General features: G+C 39.5%; 1 protein-coding gene across 1 annotated transcript; it reads right to left on the reverse strand.

The window, feature by feature from the left end:
• Positions 1-117: 117 nt before the first annotated feature.
• IARS2 (isoleucyl-tRNA synthetase 2, mitochondrial) lies at positions 118-26,526 on the reverse strand. The gene is made up of 23 exons (XM_031504237.2): positions 26,335-26,526; positions 25,805-25,927; positions 24,808-24,964; positions 23,700-23,848; positions 23,561-23,610; positions 23,355-23,464; positions 23,179-23,269; positions 22,693-22,808; positions 21,479-21,648; positions 20,624-20,714; positions 20,265-20,416; positions 19,161-19,321; positions 11,707-11,809; positions 11,005-11,098; positions 5,700-5,808; positions 4,809-4,911; positions 3,714-3,839; positions 3,211-3,342; positions 2,530-2,636; positions 1,653-1,798; positions 1,312-1,502; positions 604-748; positions 118-492 (listed from the first exon to the last, which is right to left on the reverse strand). Exons 1-23 carry the CDS (start codon positions 26,524-26,526, stop codon positions 338-340), a joined length of 2,973 nt encoding a protein of 990 aa, XP_031360097.2. The 3' UTR covers positions 118-337.
• Positions 26,527-26,569: the final 43 nt, after the last annotated feature.

Raw genomic sequence — 26,569 nt, forward strand, 5'->3', positions numbered from 1 at the left:
TGGACTACCAGCTGCCAGTATAAAAATTAAACAAGAGCTGGTTCACTGGGGATTTTCTCTTAAAAGGAAGTGAATTTCCACAGAACACGGGTTGCTAAGAACAAGTAAATCAGTCACTTATTTTTAACCACCCTTTTTATTAAGCTGAAAAGTGATATACACAAGTAGTGTATATGTATATATATATATTTATATATATACACACACACATAAAGTTCCCCAAAATACATGATACTCCTGCTCAGGCTGGGGCTTAAGCATCTGCTTCTACAGGTTCCAGTATGCAGACCTGCTGCTTCAGCCACTTTGGAGCAGCTTTTGCATAGGCATTTTGTCTTCACGTGCTCCCCTTTCCAGCAGCAAGGACTTGGAGGCACCGTGGGCAGGGAGTGCTTGAGGACTCGGCCGTGTATCTCCTGCAGCGAGGGCATTTTGCTTTGGCAATGGGTCGGGCTATAACTTTGTATGAAGATTGTTCACAGATGTCACCACCTGTCAAAGAAAGTGTCATTGCTGAGAGAGAGGCTGGAGCAGTAGGTAAGACTCAAGGCAGGAACTACCCTGTGTTGTAGTGCAGGAGTCTGTCTGGAATGGTTCTCTTACCTTCCAAGTTAATCAGGAAGGTCCCTTTTATGATGTTTGCATCTGAAGGTGTTTCTTTGGGGAGCTCGCTCAGCAGGGTTGTCTGGGAAGCCATCATTATCTCGTTCAGCTGGGAAACACTGGAGGTTTCTTCAGCCTGCAGTGCCTAGGGGACAAAGAGCTTTCAGACTTGGAACTTGGTTTTGTTTCTCAGCACTGTCCATTATCTAAAATAAATACTGAGCTGTGGTTCCACATCAGAGTGGATGGTTTGAACCAAGAGTCTGATTTACTCCTGCAGTGGGCAGTGGGACAGACTTGAACTGCAGTGTCCAAGAGAAAGGGGCCTGAGGGCCAAGCAGCTGCCTGTAGGCCAGCATTCTAAGGGACAGGAGCATCCCATCCTGGGATGCTGTATTAGAGCATTGCCAGTAGGGTGAAGGTGATCCTTCTCTAAGAAATAAAAGCTGATTTTTTTATTGTCAGGGTGGTCAAATACTGGCACAGGTAGCCCAGAGAGCTGGTAGGGTCTCTGTCCTCAGAACTATCTGAAAACCAATGGACAGAGGCCTGGGCGACCTGTTCTAACTAAGCCTGCCTGAGCAAGGGGCTGCGCTGTACAGGCTCCAGCAGCACTCTCCACCTCAACCATTCTGTGATCCTCTGGTAAGTACAAAGCAGAAGAAAGCTTTTACACAGACAACACTGCTCTTAGTTCCATTTTTTTACCTCCATTAATTCAAACAGCAATCCAGGCTCAATTACAATGATGACTTCATATTCCAAAGAATTCTTCCCAGAGATGGACCCAAGGAAGGAGTCTCTCACTGCACATGCACCTTCTATTGCTTCCTCAATGCCAGGCTTCTTCCATGCTGAGCTTGCATTAATCCAGCCAGTACGAAACACACCCTCTGAGTCTTGAAAGCAAAACAAAGCAATGCTTATTTTAGTTGGTTTATGAAATTAATCAAAAAGAGTGGCATATGTCTGTAATTGCAATTAAACAGTGTAACTGTGCAATTAAACAGTGCACTAAAGGACTTGCTTAGCAGTGGTATGTGCTTTACCTTTCTTGTAAGGGATGTACTGGAAAACCTCTTCTGCCAAGTGGGGCAGGATGGGTGCAAAGGAGCGGACGACGATGTCCAGAGCCTCTGCCAACACAGTTTGACATGAACGACGCTTGGGATCCTTTGCTTCTTCACAGTAGAGCCTAAAGACAGCAGGGAAAGCTGGAAAGTATTCCTGTGTTCATGGTTCTGATCAAGAGCTACACTTTTGCGACTGCCACTGGACATACAGAAGTCTGACCCACCCAGCCTTTGTAAAGAAAACTTTACTGCAGTGCCCTTCACTTGGTAAGCACAGTGGGCTACAGACAGCACCATCTGCAACCACAGGAAAAGAAGATTCTCTACACAGTAATTTGGGGAGAGAGAATCTGTCCTCAGGGAGCTGAGCCTTAAGCTGTCAGCCCTTTGCTGTGGTTCATCTCTAAACCTCAGCATCAGGAATTCTTTCTCTTCCCCTCGCTCCTCCTTTACTCACGTTCTGCAAACTAAAGATCAGAATAACCCACCCCTCCTACCCCATGAAACGGGCCTTGCACATTTACACAGGTATCTGTCGCAGCCTTAGGATTCTTTTACTGATCTAAAAAAACAGATAAATACACTCAGTTGCACAGATAACTGCTAAAAGCCCTTCCTCCTGTCTTCCCAAATACAGATGCACACCCTTTCTGGGCAGAAATATAGATCCAAGATTCCATCATTAAATATTTGGTTTTAAATGTGTTCATTTGATGACCTTTTAAAGTGTTCAGTACCACCAGTGGAGAGAAGAGAGCACAACAATGCAACCACTCGGCTGAATGCACTGAGTCCTCTGAGATACCTGTGTTCACTCAGCATTCACCTTTAAAGCCAGCAGGAAGGAACTCACCTGTCCTTGATCACGCTGAAATAGAAGTTAGACAAGCTTCTGGAACAGAATGCTTGCAGCAGTCGAACCACTTTGCTGTACTCATATTGTTTGTAGGCTTCTGTAACCTGGGAGAGGGAGGTAAGAACAGTGCATTGCTTTGCATCACACAGCCCCTGATAAACTAAACTTACAGAAAAGGGAATGAGAGGCAAAAAGTCTGGCAGAAACTTTAAAAAGTTATTGGAGGGGAAAAAGTTAAGTCAGCTAACAGTTAGGCCAAAGAAATAATTTCCAGACAAACTTGAAAGAAAGGAAAGGGGGAACCCTAGAAACTAGGCCCATGGTTTCAGGAGAATGGTTCTGAGTGATAGAAATGTCAAAGTTCTGTAAAACAGCACATTTCCAAAGCTCTAGTTTTTGGATTTTTTTTTTTTTTTAATATCTATCTTTAACTATTTTTAAAGACTACTAATTTGAGGCCTTGGGCAATGAGTGGGAAAATCTGGTTGATGTCCAAACCAAGTTAAGAATATTAAAGTCTTTCTCAAAAATTGAGATGGGCTTAAGGGAGTGCACATTGCATTGAAGGATCCTTTGTGGTTGTAATGTGCCTGTGTGACACACACGCACTTTACTCACACACCTAAAGAAAATGTAATAAATGGAAAACATTTCCATCTAAACACAATTGCCTCCTACCTTGCTGCCATACTCGTGCAGTAGATGCAGCATGTATTGATCCACTACGTGCATCTCTGCAGGGGGGATGGAATCTGTCTCTGGGTTGAAGCCCTCCACGTTTCCCAGCATGAAGCGTAGTGTGTTCCGGAGCTGGAACAACCCAGAGCAATTAAACATTATTAGCCTTCACTTCAGATGAAACACAAAATGCTCATATTCCATCATTAATTAAAACTGACTACTTTTCAAAATGGCTGTTTGAATAGTTACAAAGGCATCATAAAGAACACATGGCAAAAGGACCTACAGAAAAATAAAGACTGTCTGTTGTTACCAAAGCACAAAGCTGTGAAATGAGTCTTTTTCTCAGCACGCTTTACTATTTGACCCACAGGTGTAAAAAGCAGTACCTCCCTAAATAAGCTTGGAAAAGCTTTCTTTAGGCTAAAGACTGGAAAGCTTTGCAGGCAAGACACAGAGGACCTGTTGCTGGGATGAGTGTTGGTACTGGTGGCTCTTACCTTGTTGATGTCATCTCTGGCAGCATTGAGCACCACAGGCCCAATCATCACCTCCGTGAAAACATTGGATTCTGCCACCCACCAGCGGAGAACGTCTGCACCGTACGGAGGATCCTTGGCATGATCCTGAAGACAGACAGGAAAGCACAGAGCCATAGAATAACTCCAGCTGGAAGGGATCCATAGGGATCATTCAGTCCAACTTCCTGCTCCTCAAAGGACTACCTAAAACTCTGTCCATGTGCCCAGAGGCCGCTGTGGTTGGAGGCTTCCCCCTCTTTTAGCAGGAGTTACTGCTCAGCAGTAACATCCCACACTTGCAGCACTTTGTGTACAGGCAGTGCTAGAACCCAGGTAAGCTGAGAGAAACTCATCTGCAGCCTTAAACCCTTTGAATGCTTATCATTAAATAGCAATGTTAATATCTAAAACTACAGAAGTTTTTCTTCCCCTTCAGCCCGTTTTCAGCTCTGAAAATGGCTTTTCTCCTTTGCGAAAGAATAGAACAATTGTATGTTTTAATTAATCAGGGAAGCAAGTCATGCAAGGATTGATTCTTTTCTCTAGTGAGTTGCAAAATCTGCTCAGCAGCCTCAGAAAGAGCAACAGCAGGACTGAGGAGGGAAGGAAATTCAGAGCATCACTTGCACTGCAACCTCCTTGACCATGGAATGAAGTTTCCAGAGTAAATAATGGCCTGAGAGCAGAGAGGTTGCTGGGGTGCCACTGTTACATCAGACTGCTGCACTGCCAGCCACACATGGCAGGCTTCGGTCAGTTTGACAGCAGAGGTTCATTATTTTTTTTGTTTGTTTGCTTTTATTATTCCTCTACTCCATTACTCCATCAACACTGTTAAAAAGGACCCATTCTACACCCTCTGCATAATTTTCTTTTCCCTTAGCAGAGAATGGAGGTCAGAGGTTTTCTTGCACTACGGCAGAATCAACACAACTCAAGGTTTTCAGTCCAGCCAGATGGAACTGCAGTACAGCCAAAGCAGAGCCTGACAGAGTTCTGCCTCAGGACAGCTGCAGAATCTGGCAGTGAAAGACTGCAAGTGGCTGTTCTGAGTAACTCACGAGCTCGACCTACTTCTCCTCCATTGATGACAACATCAGGGTCAACCACGTTGCCAACGGATTTGGACATCTTCTCCCCTTTCTCACCAAGAGTAAAGCCATGAACCACCAGAGTCCTGCAGGAAAGATTTTAGTGAAAACAAAATCCCAGGGAAAAATCTATGCTAAGAATTGATTTCTAATGAGGATATTCTTGGATATTCTTAAGTCAAAGCACACAGAAACCCCCTGTTTCAGTGAGCCTGAGGCTTCATCCCCGGAGTTCAACCAACCATGAATACACCCTGTACTACCATCCAAGGAGAGCAAACTACTTTATTTTCCTCATTTAATTTTGTTGTGCAAGCAACAGATTGTTTAGCTAGCCAGGGCACGAGTATTTAAATTAATTAAAGACTAATGTGTTATTTACTTTCTAAGCCAATACATTTCTCAAAACTGCACAGCCTCCTTGTAGCTGAGCCACATTTCCCTTCCCTATGCTTTCCATCTTTCAGGAGATAAATGGTGTGCCACAGCTCCAGCAGAACACACACACCTATTCCCATTTCCCTACAGCCTAATGTTGAATTCCCAAGTCAATGACCTTGGGAGATTTGCACACTGCACTTCCCAAAGAATTTCTTTAATTGTGGGAGTGAGAGATAGCAAAAAGCCAGACTTGTATCTGAGAAGTCCTAAATGACTAAGAATTAAAACATTATTAGAATTATGACAGAAAAAAGTTAAACAGTAAATTAATTAAAGTCTAATATAAGAAAAAGTTTATACTGAAAATGTAAGATCATGAATCAGATACTTGGTACTGGTTTGATTTCTCTTGCTTATGCATTACTATGCACACTTCCAAAAGCCCAATATTCAATAAATGGACTAGAAATGTGTTTGCAATCCACGCACTTACTTGTATGGTGCCTTTTTCCTTGCTGCCACACTGGTTAAGAGAGAGGACTGAAACCAACCTCCCAGTTGATCTTTTCCTTCAAGGTATGTATCTGCTCTTTGATCTGCACCTTTAAAAGCAGAACATTTTATTTGAAATATCAGACCTTGTATCTTAAAACAATGAATGGACAAAATCTCTGAAAGTGATTAGTAACATTGATCCTGCTTTTTAAACCCAAGGTAAGTTACTTTTCTAAATGGTGTGTGGTTACTTAACTGTGATACGAGGGATTAACTAATATCTCAATTTTTAAAATAATCCAAAACTTGCCACACTCCAGAATTTAACAAATAAGGTTGGTCTCTCCCAAGCTAAATAATAAAATAGGAAAAGAAGCTATCATGCTCAGATTGCTTCCAGAAGTTCTCAGAATACTTTTCAAGTGCTCCTGAACAAACTGGAATACCCAGTTACTGGAATTACTTTGGAATTAATAGAAAACTCTTCCACCATCTGAAGCTTCCCCATTTGGAATTACTCAGGGCACAAGGCACAGAGGTAAGGTGCCCAACCAGCCCATGAAAGGCATTTACAGAGGAGAGCAGGAAGCTTTGGCAGTGAACACAGCTCACCTGTGACAGAATTTACATTTCTGGTCACTGGTGTTCCAGAAAGATTAAAAACTTAGGCAAAGAGTTAGGACAACATGGGAAACAAGAAAGCCTGTTGGGGATAGAGGCATCTGGAAAAGGCTGGCTTGGGAAGGCTGAGTAGAATTATTATTCCCTGTAAATACAAACACAGAAAAAAAGAGGAATGCTAGGGAAGAACAAGTGGAGCTAATGAGGAAAATTGGGCTACAAGGCAGGCAGAGTATTAGCTGACTGCACATTAAAAGCAAAAGAGCCAACCCAGCTATTCCACAGGGTTGAGAAGAGGACAGCACAGTTTAAATGGCTTTACTGGTGGAATTCAGCCACTGTACAAAAAGGTACAAAGCTTGCTGACTCAAGAAGTCCCTCCTTGTCCTAAGCAATCCCAGACAGGTCACCAGAGTGAGAACAGAGTAGTGTGAACACAGCAGAACATGCAAGTCAAAGCCTACAAAGATGCAAAACCATACACATATTTGTCAGAAGTTTAGTTTTGATTCTACAAGTTGATGGTGTTGCTTTCTCAATATTCAGACAGAACTTTTTCTACTCAATTTTTATTCACTATTTCCTCTTTTCTTCTTCCTAGGACCCCTGAGACAATTCTTTTTTCTGCCACTGACACACTTTATTTGTTTAACTTTTAATGGAAGTTTCGATATTTAGATCCATCCTGCAATAAAGGGAAGTTCAACATTACAAAGGTCAAGGCCACACAGTTCCAGGTAGCACAGGAAAAACGTGTGGGTGGATATCACACTTTTTACACATTTGCTTATTCAGTCAAGGAAATCTACAAAGAGTCTGGGGTTTAGAAGTACAGTAGGTAAGAAGCAACCTTTGTATTAAGAGACTTCAAAAATAGTTGTGAGGACAAGATAGAAAAAGAATATTTGTGGTCAGGAAGATAGTAACATTAGAAAATCTGTAACAACACATTTGTTACTTACAACTAGTTTACTAGCCACAGGTTTTAGAGAAGTGAACTTTTCATGGAAATGCCAGTAGTTAGAGGACAGAAGAATGTCAACAAACAACTGATTACAAACAGCAAAGTGGGTTGTGCTTTTCTGATAGGAACTAGTACATCTGGCAAGCTGGCTGCTGGTGCTGGCAAAGTTAACAGAGGCCTGAACTTTTTATCTGTAAATACAAACATGGAGTTTGCATATAAAAACCTGCCTTATAAGTAGCTCCCCTTCCTCAGTTTTGTTAAAGTTGTGATTGTTATATATAAATTAATTACAACAGTGCTCTTTTTTTTTTTTTTTTTTTTGATAAATGGAAAAGTATGTCCAACAACCCAAGAGACTTTTCTGTTGTTTATTTTAACTGAGGTATAGTACATAGGTCATTAAAGAGAATTACAATTTATGATCCTTCTGGTTTGGATTTCAAGATTCCATATCTTTGATCTTATAGACTTTGACTTTTAGATTAAACATAATGTATTTTAATGCCAGGAATGAACCAGCTAAGATAAATTCAAGCCTCTCAGTCAGCACAAAAGTTTAAACACTTAGATAGGCAAGTTGTAAAATAATCACATTCATTCAGTTAAACATTAGCCAATAAGATAGGGAAAAAAAGTTATGATGTTGAAAACTACCATCATTGCAATACCCACAAAACTGTGGGTAAAAAGCTGCGTGACTTTTACCAGTGGCAAATCACATCATAGTGAAGTCCAGTGTGCATTTTTATATGAAATATTTTAAAAAATAATCATCTCAAGGTTGTAGTGAAGCTGGCATTCTGTCCATGAGGAAGATATAGAAGAATTTTAAGACATTAAAGAAGAACTTTAAGACATGCCTTAAATGGATGCTCCAGAAGGAGCCACTGAAACGAGCTCTGTCAAAAGGCTGAACTTAAAGCAAAAAAACAACAGAATAAATGCTGGGCACCACAACATTAAGTATTTAAAATTAATATATGCTTTTGAACAAAATTTTGCTTTTACCACACTTTCTTTTTGTAAGTAGTGGATTAACACTCTTCTACTTCACAGCAGCATTGTGAGAACACAGTTATCCATGCATGAAGCACCTGGACTTAAATTTTAACACTGCATAAAACAGTTCTTCCCCCCAAAAAATTTGAGGCATGTGTAGCAAGAAATAAACAGGATGAGAGGGCACAACAACTGTTCAGTGAAAACAGTGTTAGGCAAACAGAGCATTAACAAAGCAAACAGCATCCCCAGGGAATTCTAGGGGATTTCAGAGAGTGTTGCACTTGTGGATCTGCTCTCAGTGATGCTAGTGAGTGGTTTTTATTTCATACACAGTCTACTTGTAGCTGTACAACTTCGAGTTTGTGACTACAAATCTAATAGCCAGATCTCTGATTTTAGTGTGTAAGTTGCACCTGCCACACTGCTGACATAGAATGGTTTGGTTAATCTGTCATTTAGCTACAAGTGGTACCTTAGGCACACCCAGGCTGGAAAAAGGAAGCCAACCATAATTTAATGGAACAAGAGTAACTTTAGGCCATGTCCATCAGCAATAGACCCAGTCCCTGGAAGGAGATGCAGCAGGGCAAGCATTAGAAGTAGGACTGTGCAAAGGCAAAAGGTAATGCAACCTATGATTTACACCATTGGGCTTGGCTGTCACTGAGCAATTCCTTTAACCTCATTCAGCAGAATCTCTTTTCTTGTCCTGCTGTATTTGCTGTGTGGCCATCATCTAAAGGATTCCTTTTTTAACAGCTCCTCCTCCTTTAGCAAGCTCAGACACAGCTGGGTCAAGTGCAGTGAAAACTCAGGCCAAGTTCTGAGTCACAGAGATGCTGGAGAGAAGGAATTATTTTCACAACACTGGAACTGACAGGGAAATCTGTAACATCTGTTATTCCTGCTGGCTATTAACAGATCATTGACTTAGAATTTTCAATAACTTGAGTTCAGGGCAGAGTGAAACAAACATTAGTCTCAGTTTTAGCCATCTTTTATATCCTGCAGTTGCCCTGAAAGTAACTCATGAAAGAACCTCTGCCACCAACAGTGACAAAAGTCAGCAACAACCTCTGCTATCACTTATCTCCTACCACAAAATTAGTTCTTCTTCCCATAATGACACTCTCTAAGCAATCTTGGATTTCTCCATGAATTCCATCTTTTTTTCTCCAAGAGTACTTTGGAAAACAATCCCACCCATTAGCCTGTCTGTAAGCCTTGCTGCTTATCATTGATATTGGAAGAAGTTCTGCAAAAAGCTTTAAAAACTGGAGTGTATTTGGGAAATAGAGAACAAAACTCTTAATTCAACAACTTCTCTTGCAAAATTTTGTAAAAGGTGAGTTAAACCAGTAATTTGATATGAATCACAGACTGTACTTCACTTCTGGCAGTGGCTGGAAGCCTCAATTACACAGAAAAAAGGTAATGCAATTTTTGTGTAATTTCTGAGAATAAACAGGGTTAGGAGGTTACACTGCTGGTTAGCCAGTCCCCAGCTTGGACAGCAGTGGGGCCACTCCAGTTATGTCACACAGCAGCAGAAGATGCCTCACACACACCAAGCTCCAGCAAATTTCATTAAAAGAGAGGACTAGGTGGAAAAGAGGAACTTTAATAGTTCCATGAAAGAAGTCTGTACTGTGGTAACCCAAACATTTATTAGACACTACAGAATCCATATGGGAGCTTTACACAAATTAACAACGAATCCAGAGTCTTGATTCTGCAATTCCTTATGAAAAGCTATCTCCTTTACAGGATTAGAGGGCTGAGGTTCAGTCCTTTACCAATGCAAGTTTGTGACTGCATAAAATAACTCTACTTTGTTATACCTTTCAAAATCAAACCAGAAACATTTTTTAAGAGCATAAACCTCAATATATGTAAAAGTCTTCTAGAAAATTAATGTTTGCTGATGGTACTGTTGCCTGACCATGTTGCTATGAAATAAAACTCTGCTACTAACGTGTTTTATAATTCAGCAAGATTGTTATCATGTAATTGTGTACAGAGGGTTTAAAGTCCAACAGACTTGATGTATGGGACCAGACTCCTCCTCTAGAAAGGACTCCTGACTTTGCATTATCCTCCAGGCAAACAGTTTATATTTTACATCTTTTTATACAAATATCTATCTGTTACCTACTGGGTAGCAACTACTGGCAGTAGGAGACATAAATAGCATATAGCAATTATAAATATTTTAAGTCACAATATACTGCTTTAGTTACCGAAAGTAATCTGAAGTGAAAAAACACACCTAACACTTTTAAATTATAGAATTTAGACTCAGCAGCTGATCTTAGTCTTGTTTTGCTTCAAATAGCACAGACAAGCACAGACTGAAATTTGTTAACTAAAAACAACTTAAGACTACCAACCAGCAGCAAAGTACCTTGGCTGTCCATGCTATGACACTTCTTCACTCAAAACAAGTATGAGGTGATTAGCAGTTACACAGTACACCACATGTCAGAATCATTAGAGCAGAATATTAGAAAAATCTCGACTTTAATTATGCTGCAAATGAGTTTGCCAACATTAAATCCTTATCTTTACAAGCAAAAGCAGCTTTACAAGTCACAGCCAGCCTGCTGCTGGCATAATCTGCCTCAGTTTTGCTGACACCAACACTGTCACACAGAAGAGTTATATTTTGCTCTCCAAGTCTTTTAGAAGAAGGATCAACACAGGAGTTCTTTACCTTCCAAAACATGAGCCCAGGAAGTTCCACTGTCAAACCAAATGTCCAGGACATCCTGTCCCTTGACATAATCCGAAACATCATGACCACCAGCCTATTGAGAGAACAATTATTAAATAATGCAAATAGAATACCCTATCATCAAGGCTTTTCAAAGCTAGAAATAAAGCAAATTTGATTTCTGGACCAGTTTTGTACAGGTTCTGTTACCAACTCTGTGAGTGAACACAAAATAATGTAGATAATTTTTGACAAGAGTTTTCTAATTTCGAATGGAAACTCAAGGTAGGGCAAGGAAAAATTACAAAGAAAACCTCAGATGGCACAGTAACACTACAGCTTTGTGCTAGCTTAAGTACACAACTGTTAAAGAACAATAAAAAGTTAGGAACAACTAAATAAAAATTCTAATCCATCTTAATGACCAAGACCCAATACATATTTGGGCTCATAATTTGGTTCATTAGGATGCCACTTTCCTCCTGATCTAAGAGGAGGAGGAGGATGGAGATCTCTGCCCTGAATTAACAGAACAAATCCAATTGTGTGTGTTCTGCCCCACTCAGATCTCACTCTGTGAGTACTCCTTTTACAATGAGGGTACAAGTCTGAAGAGGCTCATGGGAATAAACAAAATTTTTCTACTATTTCCCATCACTCAACTGTGTCGAGCACCTGCTGTACCTGAAGTCAGGAGTTTACCTTTGCTACAGCCTGTTTGGACAGGAGTTGTTCGATGGGGAGGGCCCACCATGCATCTGTCCCTTGCTGCTCCACTACTTTGATGACATCTGTGATGGTTTCACTGGGTTAGGAAGAAAAAAGGGGTTTATGAATGGAGCAGTTAATCACACCTTTCCACAAGTATCCCAGACTCAAAGCAGTGAGAGATGCTGATACACAGACCAAGCTATTAGAACCTGTGATTTTCCAGCTTCTAATCCATACAAGACTTCACAGAGCTTCCTGCCTGCATTAAATACTTTCTGCCTTTGCCTTCCAAGATGGGTGGATTTGTACAACATACAAAAATGCACATGGATTCCAAATATCTTCTTCTGCAAATACCTCATAACTGGGGCACTCAAAAGATGCCAGCAGCTTGAAAACTTCTAAAATCCATTTTATTTGCTATTTATTGACCTTGAATTTAGTGAAACTACACAACTATTTCCCCTCAAAATATCTGCTCTTTTTAACAACAGGTCTATTTTTCCTACTGGATACAGAGACTTTGAGAACTCATGTGGAAAGGAAGTAGCACACACACATATATATCTTAAGCTTCCAGTTGCCCGAATTTCCCAAATTTAGTAATATATTTTTCAAACTGTAATAAATGTAAATATATTAATTATATATTAATATATTAATTCAGTAAGAAACTGAAAATTCTGCACCCAGTAGAGGAGTGATAATAAACCATTCAATGTATACTCTGAAGGCAATCTATGAGTTCATAACATATAGCACCAGCCAGGACAAAAGTTCTGAAATAAACAGATATTACAGAAATAAGAAAAATTAAAAAGTTAACTAAGCATTTTTTCTGATCTGAACAGATAAGGCAACCTCAAGGTGTGCAGTTCTGTGCATTATTTATGACACATTCAATCTTTGGCCCCAGTAGGTAAGGCTATAGGGAATTGATTTTTAATATTGCTTAATACCAAGTCTAGACATAAATTAAGGTATCTTAAAGAACCAAAGAGAAACCCCACACACTTTGTCTTGCTGACACACAGAGCACAGTCCTAAATAGGTGATTTTGAAGACATCTGCTGTATTTAAGGAGTACAGCAGATCATCATGACCTACCAACTTCAAACTAAACCTGTTGTGTTACCCAGGCCACCAGAGACTTATTTATAACCTGAGAAATGAAGATTTAATCAGTTAACTAATTTCTTGACACAGTACTGCAAAAAGGGGGGAAAGTAAAATAATTATCTGGCATAATTGTCTTGAGAACACAGAAGGCAGATGATCTTCTTCAGTCATCACTCCGTTTTGTGTTTGGTTTTTAGCACAGTATTTTACTGCACTGCTAATAAGCTGAGCTACATCACTAAAAACATTTAGTGGACTCCTACATTCAGGGTTTAAGGATGAAAACATTCTCCAAGAAGCTGTAGAACAAATTAGTTCAGTTCATGACAGGAGGTGCAATGGGAAGAAGAAAATCAATTTTGCTCTTGACTCCTCAAATTGCAATGACAGAACATCAATTTTGTACCAATCAATCACTCAATCATCAATTAATCAATTCACTTCTCAAAATAAATTCCTGTAGAACATCTCAGCGGATTTTCTTCAGGGAAAGGTCACTAAGGACCAGTACTCACACATGGACATCCTTGGTGGCACCACCACCATTCTGCCCCTTTCAAACCAGCACAGGCATCATTTACCTTCCATTTTAATGGTGGTAGGACACAATTTATGGCTTTGTAATGCATCTGCTAACATTTAACTTGCTAAAACAACACTGAGGCACTCCAGCTGTGAATGGTACCACTTCTTTCCAGAAATATTTGCACAGAGGCCTATTTGGCTGGCTACACTTCCAGTTGTGAGAGTGTTACTTCTCCAAGACAAAAGCAAACAACAACCCCTGGTACAATTCCTGGCAGACAGTTGATATGCAACCCTTATGTCTTGTCTCCTTTACCCTAAACCTTCAAATTCAGAAAGCTCACAGGAAACACAGAAAAGAAATTTGCCTCAGCCTGGACTAAACTATTCCACTGAATTTGTCTTTTGCAGGGTGAGTACCTTCCACTGACAAAGCTGGATTTACACCTTGACCTTTAGTGATGATGCTGCAGCATCCAGGAACATTTTAGAAAAAGCAATACACAATATTATTTTTCACTCTTTGCCAATAGAATTTTCCACCTTGGCTTCTCAAATACACTTTCAGTGTATTTTTAAAGACAGTTATAGATAACCAGTTATCTTCACCTGAAGATTTGAAAAGCTCTCTCCACAGTTTCAACGCCTTCCTCTCACTGGCTGAATATTACCCATGGAACTCACCAGCAGAAGACAAGAATAGCTAAATTGAAAAGAGGATTATTTACCCTAAAACATGTTTATTACCATGTAAAATATTTGTGTATGTTGAGTGACGCATGCAAGAGGTAATTCAGTGCTCAGCTAATGGCTCTGGTCTCAGTGAGAGCCAGACAAATTCTCTGAACAGGAATCATATCCACAATTAGTACAGAAAAGCTACTAGCACATCCTGTAAAGCAGAAAATTTAAACAGGAACTAAGCCTGTCTTCCACATAACTTTTTCATATTGCAAATACACTTCAGTGAATGGACATAAACTCCAGTGATGAATTAATTTTTAATCTATACATCTTTAAAATATTCAACAGGTATTTCACAACATCAATATTTGGAGAGATTCATAAAAGGTCCTAAGTCCAGCTATAGATCAAAACTAAGAGTTATCTTGGACAGCATATAAAAAGATACTCTTAATAAACTATTAATAAACTTAATAAACTTCATTAATTTTTTTCCTTTCCATCAGAGGTGGGGGGAGGGGACAGACAAGAAGGAAATAAACCCTTGCTACTACTCTCCCTTGGGAAACCATAATGAAATGCCTACTTTCATTTACAGTAAGTATTGCCAATGTCACACAAGACTTGTGTACCCCTGTAGATAAACCATTCCCACAAAACATACCATGGGCTAACCTTTTATCAAGTATATTGCCATGCAATGAAAAGATTACATTATTAATTTATGAAAAGCAGATTTTTTAAAGATATTTTTGTTACACAAGATCCAACAGGTGCAATTATGCTACTGATAAAAGTTTTCAGATAAGTAAAAGGAGGTCAGATTTGTGTTATCAATTACTTACAAGAAATAAGGAGTCAAGGACTGTGAAGTCAAATTTTTATTGACCGATATTATCAAAATTCTACCATTGTTTCAAATCACGTTTTAAAAAATACACTATTTTAGCAGTGCACGTTTTTTTCGCTATACAGTGTTTCCCTACAGAGTATAAGTGAACATTAACAAGCATTTTATAAGAGCAGGTAGTTTAGATGAAAAATTGCCAAGGTAGCTTTTCAACAAATCTTTTTTACTCCTGCAGTTTGAAAAATACAAGACAAACACAATCCCTGTACTTGTCTCTGCTTTGTTTGCAGGATCCTTATGATTAATTTTACTACAAGAGAGAAATAACTTTATTTAAGGTATCTGCACTGTAAGGAGCAGGATTTTTGCAAAGTACTTTTCTGTAAGGTGCAAGTGAAAACCACCTTGCTCAAATAACTACTCATCACTTTATAATCTGCAGCCTTCAAGGTGAGTATGATAATTCCCTGAGTGAGCCATAAAGGCATTGTAAAACTTTGCCCTGTATTCAGAGGCTATCTGGAAGAACTTGCATTACGTGTCCCTGCCGCGCTCTGACAGCCCGACGGCGATTCACGCTACCACGGCTCCAGCCAATCACCCGGGAGCCAGGTATTGATTATGCTGCACACTTATTTAATCTGTTAACAGAAATGAGGCAGCATTAAGATACAGCCAGGAGCAGAAGAATACAGAGCCCGATGTTCTCTCCATCTCCTTTCCAACAGCAGCAAAGAGGGAAAGTTATCTTCTGCTTTACAGGAACGTCGATACTACAGCTGTAAGTATTTAGGAGATGGTAAGCTGCTATTAATTGCAATTCACTAAAATGTCTTATTATGTTAAAAAACAAATTAGAGCACAGGACAGACCTCCTTCAAAAACATGCTGGGTTTTTCTTTTTCAGAAGTTTAATTTATGTGTTAATCAAAGTCACAGGGAAGTGGACAAAGGCTGTGAGGCATTAGAACAATCTTTGCAAATACTGCTATTTATTATCATATTTATATCTGAACAGTTTATTTGTAAAGCAGTTACTGCATGAGGTCATATTAAGGACTATCTCACATTTATTACCTGTGCTGAGCTACTACTGGAAATACAATTCTTATATTTTAGTTTTGGAGCTCTTTCTTCTTTTCTATGAGTTACAGAATTTCCTAGATGAAGAATGTTTTCTCTTGAAATCTATTAAATATTTTCTCTTGAAATCTATTAAATGTTGAAAGCTGTCACACATCATAAGCATCTATTTGTGCATGTTCTCTAAATTACTTAAAGTCTTTTTTCTCCATTTGTGCAGAAAAATCCCACAGAATCCCACCTCTGTATTCTTACTGAAAATGGCAATAACGAAAAGTGCTCTCTCTTTTCTCTCTCTTTCCTATAAGGGATTTTTAATAATAACTTTTACACTCCTGGTCACAGTATGATGCAGCATACTCTGCATAAAATATTTTAAACATCAGTGGTATATTAAATTTTTAACCATAGATGACAATGTCATTGAATCAAATATATTTTAGGGTTATGGGGGGGCCACAGCAGCAAGGAGACTCATAGAGATTCTGCACTGAACATTACTAACTACCTCTTGGCTTTTAAGCTAGGAAGACTGGATTGCTGGTGTGGAAAAAACACTGTTAGGGAAAGAAGTTCCACCTTGAAAGAAGGGCTTTTAGCAGCTTTTCACATGACAAATTCAGGGACAACTCTCAGAGGGAAACAGCAGTTTATTTTAGGGACTTTTTTTCTTTTTAAAAGTCTTTTTACAGGTGATACATGAACAGAATCACTCAAGATCGACCACTGGTGCTCTCATATGTAACAGCAACTCCATGTGGACTACACTGACTTCCAGTGGAGATGCTGTTACTTTTGATAGTCACTCAAAAACTCCACAGCAGCTGCTACTGAAAGGTTGTTTATCCAGCATTCAAGTTAAAAACAGCTCATGTTTTGAAATGCAACTTATTTACTGTGTTTTATGTTTTAACTATATTAATTATTCACACTATGTATGCAACTTCTTAAAAAGTATGTCAGCAACCTGTTGTAATATGATTTTCAAAATGATAATGCAAATGTAACAGAACAGTCAGGCTTAGCTGCTATTTTCAGTAAGAACTGGTGTCCAGGAAAATGACCTATGAATTGACAGACTATCTTCTGCATTTGCCTGTCACTTCTATAGGCCAATATTCTGTGCACTTCTACTCCAGTTACAGAAGTTTCCTACAGTTAACTTTACAAATATTAAAATTCAAACGTTTTAGAATATTTAATGACTTGCTTTGAAAATTCCACAGAGAGTAAGTAAAGTTAGAAGTAAAGAGTACTGGCTGTAAATGATCATCTGAACCTGTCAGTCGAATGAAATAAATCTCTTTCCAAGCATAGTGAATTTGCCTGGTTTTTTTCCTAAATGTCTCTCTATTCCCCAGATCAATTCTCTACCCAAACATGCCATGCTGTCCCCTCGTTCACTCCCCTACAAGTCTCACTGCTGGGCCAACAACTACACACAAAAGTGGAGGTGTTAAGCTATGGCAGAATTTGCTACATCAAAATGCTGCAACTGCCACATTTTGCACAATTTTGGGAATAATCTCACACTGCTTCAGCACTCACAAAAGGCAGGAGCTTTAATAGAGGTCATGGCCTTTCAAAGTTATTTTACTACAACCTGAAGGAATTCCTACACATCCCTCCTTTCAAATGCTTTCTGTCCCAGTTGCTCAGTGTTCAGAAGGAGCTCCTGCTTCATGGTGCCCTTCACATTTGAGTGCCAACTGCTGGACTGGTTTCCATTACACTTTTTTGCTTCTTAAACTACATATTTAACAATTTTTAGGCAACACACACACTCTCAAGCCTACTCTTCAACCAGAATACAAGAAGTTTTCCTCAGAAAGAGTAGTTTTTTATAGAGACACACACATGCTTTTTTGCAGGTAAAATGCTTTTATGTCCCACAAACCCTCCACCCATTTATTTCCTGCTGTGTGCCAGCATTATCCAGGCACTATAAACAACATTGTGGCTACTGTGGTCTTTTCTCACAGTTATTGCCTACAGTGAGAGAGCCAAAGTACATCTCTCTGCACACCTACACACCCAGTCACGCCAGGTGAAGCTAAGGATTACCTGTCTAAAGTCCATTCCCTGCTCTCCACACCCTGAGCCTCACCTACTACTGTCTACTATCTACTGCTTCTGTGCTCAGTACAGCCTCTGGAAAACATGCTGGACTCCTGCACTACATTACTCAACACCAAAATAAAAAAAAGTTCTGCAACAATATTCAAGTTCACCTCCACTTGTGAAAATTTATGAATTTTCCCAGAAGTTCGTAAGGTTAAGGTGTACAAAACCAAGATACATCAGTGTATCTCAAGGCAGAAAAAATTATGGAACTAATTCAATGAATAATTCAAAATTATGGAACTAATGCAATACTCTTTTTATGAAATCACTTCTTAGAGAGCATTCACAACTGAAAATCTCTGTTCCCCAGAGAACTAAAAGTAGAACTCTATTACTCCTTACAGGACACAAAAGGATCGTATTTGATTGAGTTTCCTTGTTTTAAAGCATAGCTTGGATTTCCTCTGCATTATGTTGTCTATAATTCCTGAAATGCAGTATTTGCAATATCTGGATACTATTAATCAAAAGATGTCAGAACCAGGCTAGCATCTGAAGATCTGGACACACCAAATCATATAGCTAAGGGTCAGTTCCAATTGAGGCTGGTCTTCAAAACTACTCAAATTTTGTTCTGAAACAAATGACACATATTTATTCTGCAACCATTGTGGTTATTCCATTTCAGATCTCACTGTCACTTAACTGCAAAAAGCTATCTTGACACAGCACCTGGACTATTTAATGTACAGTGGTACAATTACAGTTGCCATGTATTCTAACCACAACTTGCATTTCACTGCTTGCTTAAATGGAAATGCCAGTCATGACTGTCAGCTCATTGAAGACAAGGGATGAAAGCAGCAATTAATCTCAAGGAGAGTTTTCACGTAAGTTAAGTATTTAAGTAAATTGATTCCTATTATTTATATGTAAGTCACTTCCAGCCACAAGCTTTCGATTGTTTTAACTTACATATAAATGAGATCCGTGTATAAATAACTACAAGTAAAAGCACGTATTTCTACTTGAAATAATAATAAGTTTTATAATATCATTAACTGCAGCACAACAGACAGTGCTGCTTCAGTCAGTTCTCATGTCTAAGCTAGGCAGGTACCTGTTTATCAAGCAATCTCCCGTGCTCTTCTGATAAAAAGCAGGAATTGGGACGCCCCAGCATCTTTGCCGTGATATGCACCAGAACGTCCTTCTGTCCAGCATCTCCAGCATCCTGTTCACTGCAGATGTAGGGATCACTTTCACTTTTTTCAGCACATCCTATAAAGGAGACAGTGAACTGTTAACCATGCTTCACCTTTCCCACAATTAATGTCTATGCTGTCAGTAAAATATGTTACAGATCTACTCTCCCATTCCCAGTATCAAACAAGATATTCTCAGACAACTGCCTGCTGCTCTTCAATAACTTACTTGAACACTGCATTTACTGTGCATTTCCCAACCAAACCCCAGTTCTCTGATTCTCTAGCAGACACACCCTAAAAACAAGTTAAAATGGCATCAGTGACCAAATCAGAAGTTTAAAAGCTGACTGTATCCTGTACTCTTGACTACTTTGAAAACCCACCTTGAAATAAATTGTCTGTAGAGGGCTACCACTCACTCCCAACCCTGCTGAGTAACCACTGTGTTTTCATCCATTCTAGATAAAGATTAATTTGGAATACACACCTCATGCCCTAATTAGAATAAAATCAGTTACCCTAAGGTGCTGGCCTGAATCTTCTCTGTGGATCTATGTAGCCTCAAAGAGCAAAAGCTTTAAAGTTATTCAAAACAGGACTGTGACAAAATTAACAGGGCAGCAAACAAAGATGTCTGGCCACACAAGGCTAGCCTAACAAAAAAAAAGGTCATTTTAACAGTAATAAAATTGTCTCTTCTAATTTAATTCCTTGAAACATCATATTTAAAAACAATATTTTAGGGAAAACACCAGCAGTATCTCTTAGAAACTTCTACATCTGTAATTACAATGAGCAAATATACCAGTCAGTGTAGCTACCCTAGATTGTATCAACATTGACAAACGAATTGACAATATATATTTCACTTCAACAAGTAATTAATGCTTTTCAACTACTGCTCATAAACCCTAGAGAAGATCATATTCTGGAGGGAGCTACAGCAAGATTTTTTTTCTAATTCCAAGTAGCATCAGCTGTCTTCAAGTGTCTCATAAGAAAGCAAAATTACATACCTGTGCTGCAGCCTTCACATCTGCTGTGTTTACAAACCACTGTTTGCTGGCACGAATAATAATTGGTTTTTTAGTCCTCCAGTCATAGGGGTAACTGTGCACGTATTTCTCCTCTTTTAACAAACTCCCAGCTGCTTGAAGCATCTTAATGACTGAGAGAAAAAACGAGGCAAGATTAAATTTCAGTTTGAACATATGGCTGCTGTTAACCTCAACTCAGTCCTTTCTATAATCAACACTTAGAAAGGAATGCCTGTACCTCATCTATATTCAAAATATGGCCAGTTTATACATATTCTCAAAATATATGCAGGACTGTAAGTGATGCAGTAACAAATGGTCAAACATCAAATACTCACCAGCTTCATTCCCTTCTTCAAGGACATTCTTGTTTTTAAGTTCAGAACCTGCTGCTTCTGTAAAATACCCACTTTCATCCACAAGGCAATCCTGAAAATAAATAAATTAATCATGTCAATAAAATACCATGCACCAATTAATTATCTTTCTGGTATTCAAAAGTGAGTAAAATACTCTACTGGGTGACTCTTTTCTGATGAATAACAAAATATTTAAGTATACTTCAGATTTAGTAAACTGCCGTTTAGTAATCTACCAGGTAAGTGAATTTTAGGTCTCAGAAGAAATGAGCACCATTTCATCTGCACACATACCACAACTATCATACATCACAGTCACTGGTATTTCAGTGCAAAATAAAGGCAAACCTAACCCTCCCCATGCCTAATATCCTGAATCTCCACTCCCATCAATCAAACTAGCTATGCATAAATGAGCTGTATTTATGTATGTGTTTAAAACAAGATTTGCTGAAAAAAAAGTAACAATGATCTACATAACAGGTGACTTACTGATCTGCATGTAAAAGATAATTCTGAGTAGTGAGAGTCAGTATCTGAGAAACATTCTCTGTGTTCTTCTTTAAAAACAAAACCACACAAAGAGCAGAAAAAACTGATTCTAAGACCTCCTCAGAAGCTTTAATCAGCAGAAGGAAACTTCATTCTTTTAACCCGATACACATTTCCTTAAGGTTAGTCTTGCATTTCTGCAGGCCATTAGTGATACTCACACTTCTGTGAATGCTTGGAAATATTTTCAAGTTTTATGCACAAATTAAAATAAATAATTTTAGGGTTACAGAGTCAATCAGTTCCAGGAAATCAAGAACAACAGCTGAAAAGACAAAGTACCGTGGGTAGCTGATGGTGGGAAGCTACGCTGTAATCTTCCATACCATGAGCTGGGGCTGTGTGAACTAATCCTGTCCCTTTTGTCATTGTCACATGATTTGCAGGTAACAGGGGAGAGACTTTGCCAGGAATGGTGGGATGAGCACAAGAACCATCTGCCAAATCTGCACCTGAAAAATACAAGCAGAAGATAAAATAGAGAAACACAATTCACGCATTCAACTTCTGTCAGAGGGCAGAAAAAGAACAAGTGTAAAAAAACACAGAAGAAATACTATTATTAAAGCCTTGCTGAAAGTCAAGAATCACAGAGCTTGAGGAATGTGCCATGTGACAAAATGGTGTTCACAGTATGATTTTCTCCTAGAAGGAACATGTTTAATAACTGCCTTCACAGTTATGTACACAAATACAGAACTATAATTAATTACTGAATATATGGGAAGTTAAAAAGAACAGGTTCCAATATGAAATTTCTTTTTAAGAAGGTTCAACTCTACTACTCTTGGGATGTTATCTGTAAATCACATAATTCAAAAAGGGGAAGCTGTGAGAAAAAAACACCCCCAGTAATTTCATCATTAGGTAAACTTCCTCTGAAAGAGAAGGCATGGAAAGACACCAAAAAAAAAAAAAAAAAAAGAAAACAAGAAGTCATAGAAATAGGTAGAAATAGATTCCTCACCTTCTTTACAAATGCATATTTCCAACACTGAACCACTGATGGAGGCAGATGAATAAAGCTCACAAACAACACACTAAATCCCAACTCATGACACTGAATCCCAAGCCTGACTGTTAGAAATGCCACTGTGCAGTTTGTTAGGATGCCAACTCAACTGCTTTAGTTTGCCCAGACAGACAACTACAGTACCTCACCAGTCATGCTTGTAATTAGCCCCCTATTGTCATCAACAATGGATGGAAATACAAACTGCACTCAGTGTAATAAAGATTTTGATACTGAACAGACTTGCACTCTACATTTCATTTTTCCAAACATGAAGCCAGATTTTAAATATTTATTTGAAATCTATGGATGATAATTTGAGCTACAATACACCAACAGTAAATCTGACAGACTCCTCCTCTCCTTTGTATTATTTTTTGAGGCATGTTCTCAAATTATAAACACATTTAATCCATCAAAACTGGAACAGTTTTGAGACACCTCTCAGCAGATTTCTAAGCAATTTAACAATATGAAATCCTACCTTTACATGTTGATACAACTTCAAACTGTGTGTCCAGAACAGCAGCTGTGGATTCAACTCTATCTGCAGCAAGGATGAAGTGTTGTCCAGTCGTTGCACATTTTACAATTGAGTAGCTGCAATACAAACGTGAATTTGTGATACTAAATAATTCCAAATACCACAAAGCTACCAATCTGTGAAATGCTTCATCTCTAAAAGACAGACAAGTAGGTTTTACATGTCCAATTCACTCATAAATCTCAAAATTCCAGGTAATCTTGCCTCATGAAAAAGAAATAATTTAATAAAAATGTACACAGAAATTAATATGTTAGATATAAAACAAAGCTTACAATCGCATCACTTAAAAGCAGAACAAAAAAGCCCCAAACAAAACCCAGAAAAGATGCCTTAAGTAAACTGTAATGGCAGGATGTTTTAATTTTGCTGCTAAATACCAATAAGGACTGACACAGACAACTGAACCAAGTGGAAGACACCTACGCTGAGTCTGGCATGTAACAAACTGCTTGATTGGCTGGCACAGTCCAAGGTTGCGTGGTCCAGACTAGCACACTAGCAGGGGATGATCCATCTACAGATGTAAATCAGAAGTACTTTACTCACAGTTACAACAAAAATCCAAGCTGTCAGTCTCTAAAGCTACAGAGAAGTCGTACCTATCACAGCAGTCAGCTTAGGCGGCGACTTCAGCAGCGGAAATTTCACGTACACAGAGCGACTCACGTGCTGCTCGTTGTACTCGAGTTCTGCCTCAGCCAAGGCTGTTCTGATACACATCAAACACAAGTTACACACTCCAACATCAAAAGCTACTGGCATCCTTGCTAAAATTTTAAAGACAAAATAATAAGTTGATTCTTACTTTGTTGAAGGGGACCAGAACACAGGTTTATAGTCCCGATAAATTAAACCCTAGAGAGGACAGTGAGGGGAAAAAAGAAAGTTAGGAGAACCAAAACTCATAAAAAATCAATACAGACTTGCACAGAACTTCAACATACCTTATCATACATCTTGTGGAAGACTTTCAGCTGGTTTGCTTCATACTTTGGATCAAATGTAAGGTAGCAGTTGTCCCAATCTGCCATTACACCCCAACGAATGAAGGCAGATTTCTGTTTCTCAATCGCTCTTTCTGCAAATGCTCTGGCTGAAGGGAATGGTCCCATTAAGCACATGGTTTAGCACACTAAGATCAATAAAATACCACTTAAAATGCACTATTGACTTTTTTATAGTAAAGCCAGAGCTGAATGTAGTGAACCTATGCACTAACCATTATGGTTCAAAATACATACATTTCAGACTGGTTGTTACAAAAAATGACTGCAAAGAGTAAACAGGAGTGGCACCTTTTCACCAACACAGGAAAATTAAGCACATGTCTTTAGACTACAAACTTTCTTTTTAAGAAAGGCAGGGGGAAATATATTTTGTTAGGAAGAAAAATTTCTTAAGATAAGTTCTCAACATAAAACTAGTAACAGTGAAAGTTAACTCCCTCTGCTTATGCTGATCCAAAATTTTCTAACATACATTTGAAAATAAGTTAGTCCATTTCATTACCACAATTTCAAGTTAAAGCAGTTTCAATTGCTCATTACAAAAAGCTTTGCAGCTGAATTATGATGCCTTTCAACCCATTTTGAAAAAGGGGCTTGAAATTATTTCTTCAAAACTGTTTCCATATAATGCAGACTTTCTCCAAAAGGATCCCCCCTATGGTTTTGTAGCATTGTTAAAAAGTCAACAAATACATTCCTACTTGTGATACTGAACCAAGCTGTCCTGAAAGAGCCTGACTTCTACATCCATCTTTTCAGTTCCTAATTAAATTCAGCTTTCAAAAACCAAATGGATGCTGATCTGATAAATAGCAGTTTCCTTGAAGGAGACATCCAAATCTCCTGCCCTCCTTTTTTTTTTTTTTTAAACTGAGGGTCAATGCTCTGCTTGCCCATTACAGCAACGAATCAAGCCTGTGTGAAATTATCCCATTTCATCAGATTCCAGCCTGCTCTGTTTGGCAAATACAGCCAGTGAACATAGAAAATAGTCACCAATAGCTAATAGAAAAGGCCACAATAAAGTCTCTCAGCCTTTATTTACCTCTCTGCCGAATTTCCATCGGTGAAAGATTTTCAGCTCCTTTGACTTCTGACAGTGCCTTCAACTCAATTGGCAGCCCATGGCAATCCCATCCTGGCACATAATGCACTTTGTAGCCTCTCATCACATGGAAGCGATTCGTGATGTCTTTCAAAATCTGAAAAGCCACAAGGGTCTGTTATCACTTTAGCTCCCCCACGTGGAACAGACACATTTGTTATTAAACTCCTCCTGTTTAAAAAATACAATTATCAAAAGCTGCAGGAGAAATTCTTTATTAAGACCAGAGAAGCTCTGGGTGCCCCATCCTTGGATGTGTTCAAGGCCCGTTTGGATGAGGCTTTGAGCAACCTGGTCTGTTGGAAGGTGTCCCTGCCCATGGCAGAGGGTTTGGAACTAAATCATCTTCAAGGTCCATTCTGACCCAAAGCACTCTGTGATCCAAAGACCCTGAATGTTTTATTTTTCTTGCCTACCATTTTGTACATTGGCAGAACCTTAGAGGACCATTAATCCAAGGAGTTCACAACCAGTGGAACTGAAAAATGCATTTTATAGACTTGCAAGACTTGAAGTGAACAAATCTGACTTGCTCTCATTTTTAAAACACTGAGCTGAGTCTAAAGCACTGACCTAGAGCACACTGCTGCAGCCCAAGCTCTGGCACTGGGATTGTGAGACACTGTGGGTCACAGCTCACAATCTGAGTCTTTCTCACTTTGTGGTCAGCATAATGCTGTGAATCTCAGGGCTGAATCAAAATGAACTCTAAGCATTCAGTACATGGTGTTTATGTTGGAGTATGTTATCTATGTCAACATGACAAAATATAGTATCCACATAACCAAACCACTGGTTTTTAAAAGCCCCAACTACCAAAACCCAAAACGTGTTAAAGTGTTATAGATTTAAATGGGAATGGAGAACACAGGGCACACCATGACAGCTGGCTTTTTACCACTTCACAAGCATAAAGTATGAACAAGTAAATATTTACTTTGTTTAATGCATGGCCAACATGAGGGTCTCCATTGGCATAGGGTGGTCCATCATGCAGACAAAATTCCTGTTTTGTCTTCCTTTGCCTTTGCCATGAGTACAGTTCCGAAAAACCACATTTCTGTAGAAACAACAAGAAAAAGACCAAAACCATCCCAAATCTCTGCACTTCCAAAAAGTCCGGATGTGAAATTAACAACACAAGCAGGCAAGCAAACAAATACACTTTCCTAACTCCGCAAGGGACGACATTCATAGGTTTTAAATAAAAAGGCGGAAGAGAGTGAAATATTAAGCCTGAGATTATTATCCTAGCACTACACTATCCGGACGGCCGTGACTCTCCTCCAAAACAAACTGTATGAACGGTATGACTATATAAACCATAGAAACATCAAGAGTCCGCGCTTTCCTAAAAAAGAGCCCGGACAGGCCAGAAGTTGTTCCTGCGCGGCGGGGCCGAGCCCAAACCCTGGCGGCCCGGGGCAGCCCCAGCCGCTCCCGGGAACCGGCCGGGCCCCGCCGCACCTGCTGCGTCCTCAGCTCGGTCTCGGGCTGCAGCCGCCCCGGGAGCTGCGCGGGGAAGCGGCTGCGCGGCAGCAGCACCGTGTCCCGGTACCGGGAGTCCTCCCGGCTCTCGGCCGCGGCCTCCGAGGCGGCGGAGCGCGCCCAGCCCCGCGCGGGCCGCGCCAGCGCCGGCGCCCGCCAGGCCCGGAGCATCCTCAGCGGCGGCGGCCGCGCTTCCGCCGGCGCGACGGGCCGC

This window comes from Lonchura striata, chromosome 3, assembly GCF_046129695.1.
Source record: "Lonchura striata isolate bLonStr1 chromosome 3, bLonStr1.mat, whole genome shotgun sequence".
NCBI classification, from domain to species: domain Eukaryota; kingdom Metazoa; phylum Chordata; class Aves; order Passeriformes; family Estrildidae; genus Lonchura; species Lonchura striata.

What these genes read in the sequence shown, in the direction of transcription:
- IARS2 (XM_031504237.2), bottom strand. Translation starts at nt 26,526, where the DNA reads ATGCTCCGGGCCTGGCGGGCGCCGGCGCTGGCGCGGCCCGCGCGGGGC. An exon ending in AGTTGTATCAACATGTAAAG is followed by an intron (nt 21,649 to 22,692) that starts GTAGGATTTCAT and finishes TGTATTTTTCAG; the next exon opens with GTGCAGATTTGGCAGATGGT. An exon ending in CCCACCATCAGCTACCCACG is followed by an intron (nt 20,715 to 21,478) that starts GTACTTTGTCTT and finishes ATTTATTTTCAG; the next exon opens with GATTGCCTTGTGGATGAAAG.